At 51.8% G+C, this 7,984-nt stretch overlaps 1 protein-coding gene across 3 annotated transcripts in view; it reads left to right on the top strand.

The window, feature by feature from the left end:
- The first annotated feature begins 1,803 nt into the window (after nucleotides 1-1,803).
- The window catches only part of WEE1 (WEE1 G2 checkpoint kinase), a 28,694-nt gene continuing 22,513 nt past the window's right edge, over nucleotides 1,804-7,984 (top strand). Inside the window, exons 1-2 of one of the 3 annotated variants that reach the window (XM_045017013.1) lie at nucleotides 1,804-1,993; nucleotides 3,714-3,769. Coding sequence is in view for 1 of the 3 variants with exons in the window: in XM_045017010.1 (XP_044872945.1) it covers nucleotides 6,788-7,315 (528 nt within the window). In the remaining 2 variants the exon portion in view is untranslated. Of the gene's footprint in view, nucleotides 1,994-3,713; nucleotides 3,770-6,465; nucleotides 7,316-7,984 lie in introns of those variants that run through there. The other 2 variants (XM_045017011.1, XM_045017010.1) reach the window with 2 other exon arrangements.

Raw genomic sequence — 7,984 nt, 5'->3', positions numbered from 1 at the left:
ACCTTAAGGAGTAAGGTCTGGCGGTCTCCTCCTTGCGGGTACACCTGGCAGCGGTTCTTTTGTCCGCTTTTCGTCCTTCTCTGGAAGGTCGCTCCATCTTTTCCAATCCGATGGTCTCCCGCTTCCTGAAAGGCCTGGACCGATTGTACCCGCCGGTGCGGCGTTCCAGCCCCAACCTGGGATTTGAACCTTGTCCTGTCCAAAAAAATTTTTTTTTTTTCCCACTCATGGGTCCCGTCCGCCATTCGAAAAAAAAAAGAACCTATGGCCACGTGTTCTCTTCTTTACCTCTCCTGGAAGACGGCCCTTCCTCGTCGCCATAACATCGGCCAGACGAGCTCTCGGAGCTCCGGGCGCTGACGGTTAGGTCCGCCATAGACACCGTCTTCCACGCAGACAAGGTGCAGCTTCGTCCGCATCCGGCCTTCCTGCCAAAAGTGGTCTCGGCTTTCCACCTCAATCAGGACATCTTTCTCCCGGTCTTCTTCCCGAAGCCCCATGCCTCACCTCGGGAACAGCAGCTCCACACCCTCGACGTCCGTAGAAAGCGCTCGGCTTTTTTATCGATCGAGCGGCGACGAAGCCTTTTCGGCGTTCTACACAGCTCTTCATAGCAGTCACCGATCGCATGAAAGGCGAGCCGGTCTCTTCCCAGCGCATCTCCTGGGTAACTCAATGCATCAGAGCATGCTACGAGCTGGCTCGCGTGCCCCCGGGCCGCTTCACCGCTCATTCCACGAGGGCGCAAGCCTCGTCTGCCGCCTTCCTGAGCCATGTCCCCATCCAGGACATCTGTCGAGCGGCCACATGGTCTTCGATCCACACCTTCGCCTCCCACTACGCGTTGGTTGCAGCAGTTCTCGAGACGACGCAGCCTTCGGTGTCCTCAGCAGTTTTACTACTCTGCCACGTCTCACTATTCTATATCACTAACCGACCCCACCGCCTAGGTAAGGCTTGGGAATCACCTAACTGGAATGCATTGGAGCAATCACTCGAGAAGAAGAAAAGACGGTTACTCACCTGTAGTAACTGTTGTTCTTCGAGATGTGTTGCTCCAATCCATTCCAGACCCCGCCTCCTTCCTTCCCACTGTCGGGAGTAGCCGGCAAGAAGGAACTGAGGAGCGGACGGGCCGGCTGGGGTATATAACAGGCGCCATAGCGGCGCCACTCCAGGGGGCGCCAGCCGGCCCGCCGGAGTAGCTAGGGTAAAAAAAGTTCCGGAGAAGCCGTGCACGCGCGGCGCGCACACCTAACTGGAATGGATTGGAGCAACACATCTCGAAGAACAACAGTTACTACAGGTGAGTAACCGTCTTTTTGATATTTTATGGAAGTCTTCCTGTTTATGACTTACAAAAGGAATAATTACCCTCTCATATCCTAGTGGATTTATCTGCTCTGCTGGCAAAGGAGGCCTTGTCTACACACAATTTGTGCACCATTTAACTGAATCAGTTTCTAAAACTATTTAATTAAATTGAAGTGACTCCCTCCCTAATATGGACACACTTAAATTGGTTTAAATGTCTTAAATTGGTTTAGTTTATGTCAGTTACAAAATGGCATAAGATGAGCTGCTTTAAGATGCTCTAAAACTGATATAATGGTGCCCGGCACAAAGTTGCACCCATTTACCTAAACGGGTGGAAAAAAAATCACCTTTAGTTTGACATGTGCAGCTCTGCATGGGAAAGAAAGAGTCCCACTCCCTGAGATGGTTGATTGACAAACTGATGCTCCAATGGGAAGCCTCTGTTCTTGGAGTTGGCAGTTACTGGCAGTTGTTTTGGCCCAAAGGGGATAGAGGTTCAGAACATCTCTAGAGAGAAGAAACAGTAATTGAAGGAAAAGAAGAAACAGAAGAAAGGCATGAGCACTCCTAGAAAAGAGAAGGAAGAAAGAAGCCATGTACATTGACCAGCGCCGGTCCTAGGATACACTGGCCTCACCACCGACTTTTGTGGGATCTCAGGCCTCCAAAATCACAGGTGATACTGAATAGAAGAGGAATAGGGGCTCAGACCCTATGCTGATAGGCGCCCAATGAGAACCTGGATATGGATAGATACATAGCATAGAAGGATAGGTCCTGTTTAGAAAAAAAGAGTCCTTGAGCCTTTGAGATCTGCTGTTGTCCCATCATTTAAAGTCAGGGAACATACTATGTTCCTGGTTTTAAAAAGACACATTTTCTTTATGCTATATTTTGTCACATAGTAAAGGGAAACCTTGGGGATAGAACTGCAGGGTGCAGGCAAGAGGGAAATCTCAGGCTTTTAAATTTTTCACTGTGCATAGGTGCATCCTTGGGGCATTCAAAGGTTGTGCTTGTATATGGTGCCTCCCTACTGCTGAAGCGGCTTCCTGCAAAGCACCACTCCAGCCAGTAGTAGGTGCTATAGTAAATCTTCCCATCTCCCACTTGCTGGCTGCCTCTGCTGAGGGGGAAGCTGCGGGGAAGGCTGCAACACTTGCTGCACATAGTTTAGAGCTAATCCCCAAGCGTGGCTGCTTATCAAGCTCAGGTCAGGCCAAACCAGGAGGGGTTGCAGTGGGAGAGGGGCCTGAGACAGGAAATGGCAGGCAATGTGAGTATGTCAACCCAAAAGTGGGAAGCCAAGCAGGGCAGGGGCAGGAGTCTGATAGGGGGCCTACTGAGGTGAAACTGAAACAGGTGGGACTAGACTACATGAAAGAGAGAGTGCATGGGGAAGGAGGGAGGGAAGCTGGTAGGTCTGTGGTAGAGCTATCTTGCTGTCAGAGCAGTGCAGAAAGTAACTAAAGACGCTCATGTACAGTTGGAGGAACTCACACCCTAAGGGTATGTCTTCACTACCAACATTAAAGCGGTGCCGTGGCGGCGCTTTAATGTGGCTGTGTAGTTGTGGCACCAGTGCTGTAACCCACCTCCGCGAGGGGAGTAGCTCCCAGCACTGGTGCACTGACTACATGGCCACTTTACAGTGCTGAAACTTGCAATGCTCAGAGTGGGGAGGGGAGTTCAAACCCTGAAGCAAGAAAGTTGCAGCACTGTAAAGTGCCAGCGTAGACAAGGCCTAAGATCTTCCTCAAGCCACCTCACTCTATATCACCAGCTCCTAACCTAGTGAAAGGCAAAATGATTATAATTGGTAAAATAGAAAACTACTTACAAGTAATGTAGTTGAATTCCCCAATTGCTGAAAAGAGTGATGGTAAGAGATGTATTTAGGAGAATATTCCTGTGTGCGTGTGACGAGAGTGCCAACAGTGACAGTCCCAGGAGAGGTGACAGTGGCTGTCCCATTTTTTGTGAACGGACCCAGTAAAGATTATGGCAAGTGTTATCTGGCTTTCAAGAGCTTGTGAGGTAGTAGAGCCTGCAGACAATCCAGTTCTTGCAGTGGCCGTGGCTCTTGCCTAGGAGATTAAACAGGTGTTTACTTTCCTTTCACAGGGAAGCCAGGAGAAATGGTGGTGGCTTCCAGATGGGAAATTCAGGGCAAAGCCTTCCATTGCTCTCTCTGTTATGTCCCCACTTACATTGCAAAGCTAACAATGGCACCCCCAGTTGGTGTGGCAGAGTGAAGGGGAAACAGGATGAGGAGAGTTGTTATAGGAGCTGGCTCTAATGTACCATTGAAATGGCTCTTTGGGAGGAAGAAAGTAAGGACAGTATTCAGTTAGGCTTATAAAAAAGTGGTTTTAAGTTAAGGTTTCTGTTACTAGGATCCACCATTGCCTGGAATCAGATCAAACAGCAAACAACTGGAGCATCTGGATAAGTACACATTTTAATTTCCCTTTTCTCTGTAGGCTGGGTCTGGTGTATTTAATTCATTGTTTCCTAAACTTTTAGAAGCAACTCCTGCCCCTTTTTCTCTGGGTGCAGAGTTCCCTCATGCAGCAGAATAGGTTTGATTTTGCTCCTCCAGGGATAAAGAAAGCAAAATTTGGGGATGCCACTCAAGGCGTAAAAAAGCACAGACATTAGTTTTAATGGGGGCTGTCTACATGCTATCATGTGGAACTAAATAAGGGCCAGGAGATCTGCTGCTAGATAAATTCTGTATGCTTTTCACCTTACCAGAAGGATGCAGGGGCACTAGGACTGTGACAGCTACACTAGCCATTAGCATCAGCCACAGAATGACTCTTCAACCCAAAGGATGGGGGGAAGAGATGTGTATTGTCTTGAAAATAAGGAGAAGTTGATGATAGGTCATGGGACCTAGACGGAGCCAGCTCTGGATTATTCTAGCTTTCTCTGACTGGGAAAACAAAGTTGGTCAGTACAGCTTTGCTCAAAAGATTAGTTTTAGTTAATATAATTTGATTAAGTGATAAAGGACAGATACTTGATTGCATTATCAGTCCAGCAAGGGCTGATAGAGATGAAGTGGAGGGCCAAAGTCAAAGCGGTCATAGAGAGGTCAGTTTCTGTCAAATGAAATGCAGAGTATATAACACGTTCATTGTGAGGTGATTTTCTAGTTTGAGTAAGAAGTTCTTACTAAATGAGAGCTGCCAGTCAACCAATCAGAATATTGTGCTTGATGTTCTGAGAGGTTTGCAATATTTATAAATCAAAGTAATTGGCATTTCTTTAAATGGTTAAGCTTAAATACTTAAAAAAATTTGATTTTTTTTTTAAATTGGGCTAAGGGTCCATTATGCATCCTAAAAGAGCAAAACAGGGCACAGGCCTAGCACTTTCCCTCCCTGATAAGCATCCTTAATTCAAAGGTTTACTTATGCTACACGTGGAAATGGGTTGAGTGGCTCTTCTGTATTGCCAACCTCAAATGTTCAAAATTCATGAATCGGGTCTCAAATATCATGAGAATAGTTTACAAATCATTCATTTAAAAGGGTGCTTCTTTTTACTGCAAACTATTTTTTTTACATGAGATTGTTACATCTCACTTGCTCTCAGACCACACTCTAGTTTCACATCTTGTCTCATAGGACCATAAAAGTGTGAGTATTTGTTTAACAGATTATGTCTATTCCACTTGTACTTAAGCACTCTGTACCATTTTGCACAGCTGAACATCTAGCAATTATTTTTTTTAAATGTGGGGCATTTTGCTATAAAACAATAAACATACTTACTCTGTGCTGAAACTAAAAATAATAATAATTAAAAAATCAATCACTTTACTTCTGGACCTGAAAACTCCATCACAAAAGTTAGCAATGTATATATCAACCAAATATACATATCTTGGGCGTAGGGTGACCAAATGTCCTGATTTTATAGGGACAGTCCAGATTTTTAGGTCTTTTTCTTATATAGGCTCCTATTACACCCCACCCCCTCCTGATTTTTCAGATTTGCTGTCTGGTCACCCTACTTGGGCGGGGCACTAGTATAATGGATTTGTTGATTTCAAGTGTTAGTAGAAAAGATGATCTAGCGTCAATGTTGTTTCTTCTTCTGGTATTAACAGATTTCTCAAGCTAAGAGAAGCATTTTTTTAAAAAATCTGCTTAGATTTGAGTCTTCTCAACCCTGCCAGTCTTTACAAGCAGTCTTGTAGTGCTAGACTTTAAACAAAGAATTAAGGGGGCTCATACACTGCCTTTGTTCTTAAGGAGGCAGAGATGAAACTCCCCGCCGCTAACGGCTATCAGCAAAGTGGCATTTTACTTTGGTGTGGGTGTGGGGGGGGTGTCGTACTTCAACTTAGGATCGTGCAACGTGTGCACAGAGCTGAAAAGCTCACTTGGAGGCGATCTCTAGAAAAGGGGAGTGAACACTCGATTTTTTGTTTGCCCTCGTCTCGTGTGAGACATGCAGGTTTGGCTGGCTGGAGGCGACACCGCTAGGGTGTGCGCATCTCCCCTCCTCCTTGCAACTGCGACGGGCTTAACTCACTGCAGTGCAAACGGATTCCTTTAAGCAGGGCGCCCGGGAGGAGGGCATAGCACAGGCTCTGCTTACAGTGGCACCACCGCAATGAACTGTGTGTGCTGCGGGGTTAGTGGCGTGAAGGCGGCCGGCCCGGGCTGTGCCCCGCCTCCAGCGCGAGAGCAGAGCTGCTTTCCTCTCCCCGCGCGCTGCGTGTTGTTCAGTTAAAGGGACAGTTCCCGCTTGATGCGCGGGGTTGTGAGCTGGAGAACTAGCGCAGCACCCCAGCGGCGCTGGAGGAGCACGGCAGCCTGCGCGGCCACCCTGCGCTCCCGCCCCGGCAGCAAGCCCCTCTCCGCCTTTCCTACCGCCCGCCCCTCTCTCCTCCCGCAACGGCCGAGCGGGGAGGGTGACTCGGTCCCGGGTCAGACCGCTGTTCGCTCTACCCCACAGCCATCCCCGCCTCCAGCTCTGGCTACCGCCTGGAGCGCCTCCGTGCCCGCGCAGCCGCCCACCCCCCAACGGAAGGAGACTTCTCCAGCCCCGCCCTTTCCAGCTCCCCATTCGCGCCAAACGAACGTATGACGTATTTTCTGCGTGGCCCGGCCTCCGTCTTCCTTGTTTTCAAACTGAGTGGGCGTGTGTGATTGGCTGGCGTAGGGGCCACGAGACTAACGGTCGCGGGAAAGCCGCGGAGTCTGAACGGCAAGAGCTGGGCTACCCTGGGCAGCGCTAGCGAGCGGGTCCGCGCGGTGCCTGCGTTGGTGCGGGGCCAGGAGGAGCCTGGAGTGGCGCCTACTCAGTGCCGATAGTGGCAGCGCCGGGGAGCGGGCAGCGCGGGGCCTGCGGCGTGGGAGCGGCCGGCAGGGAGCCAGGGTGTCGGGTGGCGCGTCTCCCCGTGAGCGGGGCCCGTACGGAGCTGGGAGCGGCCCGGAGCCGCGGTCCCGCCATGAGCTCTGTGAACCGGCTGCAGGCCGCGCCGCGGCGCCTCTTGGTCCGGCCGGCGGACGCCCCGATCCGGCAGAAGCTGCTGTTCCCAGCCGGCAGCGACGAGGACGACGACGAGGAGGAAGGGGGTAGTAGCGGCAACAGCACCGGCGAGGACTCCGCCTTCCAGGAGGCGGACTCGCCGCTCTCGGCAGCCCGCACCCCGGCGCGGGGCGAGCCGCCGCCGCTGGAAGAGGAGGAGATGGAGCCGGCGGTGTCCGCGCTGCCCGGGGATGAGGAGGACTCCTGGGAGGAGGAGGGCTTCGGCTCGTCCCCGGTCAAGTCGCCCGGAGCCTACTTCATGGCCGGCTCGCCCTCGCCGCCCCTCAAGGGCCGCCGGTGTTGCGGGGAGTCGCCGACGCATTTCACTGTAGGCGGGTACCGGGTCCGCAGCGAGGAGCCCCGCTCCCCCCTGCCCGAGTGCCCCGGCACCCCGCCCCACAAGACCTTCCGCAAGCTGCGCCTCTTCGACACACCGCACACGCCCAAGGTGAGGAGCCGGGCTCGGGGTGGGGATGGTGCCCGGTGGAGGGGCTGGGGCTGCTCGTGGCACAGTTCCCCTTTGGTTCTTGGTCCCTTGAAGGGCGGCTGGTTGTAACTTGTAGCACGTGTGTGCCCCGTGCTCCAGCACAGGGCGTGGCGCGGCCTGTGCACAGGATTCCCGGAGGAGCTGCCTGTAGTGCTGGGTCTCTCCTGGTCCCCAATTGGTCAAAGCACTGTACATATAGGGTCCCCCATATCCTTTGTTGTTGGGAAGGTCTTCATTATCCACCCCCTTGGTTGTGGTGTCTGTACGATGTGGGGGAAGGGTAGTGAGGGGCCTGGCTTTGTGGCTCTTTATACAGCGGGGTAGTCAATAGGCCAAGGGTGGGCAAACTACGGCGTGGGGGCTGTATCTGGACCTTCAGACATTTTTAATCTGGCCCTTCAGGTCCTGCCGGGGAGTAGGGTTCAGGGCTTGCCCTGCTGCAGCCAGGGAGTGGGGTCAGGGGCTTGCCCCGCTCTGTGTGTGGGTCAGAGATACAGGCTCCAGGTGGCACTTACCTCAAGTAGCTCCCGGAAGCAACGGCATGTACCATCTCCATATCCTACGCAGAGGAACAGCCAGGGCCTCTGCATGCTGCCCCTGTCCCAAGTGCCACCCCTGCAGCTCCCATTG

This window comes from Mauremys mutica, chromosome 4, assembly GCF_020497125.1.
Source record: "Mauremys mutica isolate MM-2020 ecotype Southern chromosome 4, ASM2049712v1, whole genome shotgun sequence".
Taxonomy (NCBI): Eukaryota; Metazoa; Chordata; order Testudines; family Geoemydidae; genus Mauremys; species Mauremys mutica.
This window is presented reverse-complemented; position numbering and strand designations above follow the sequence as displayed.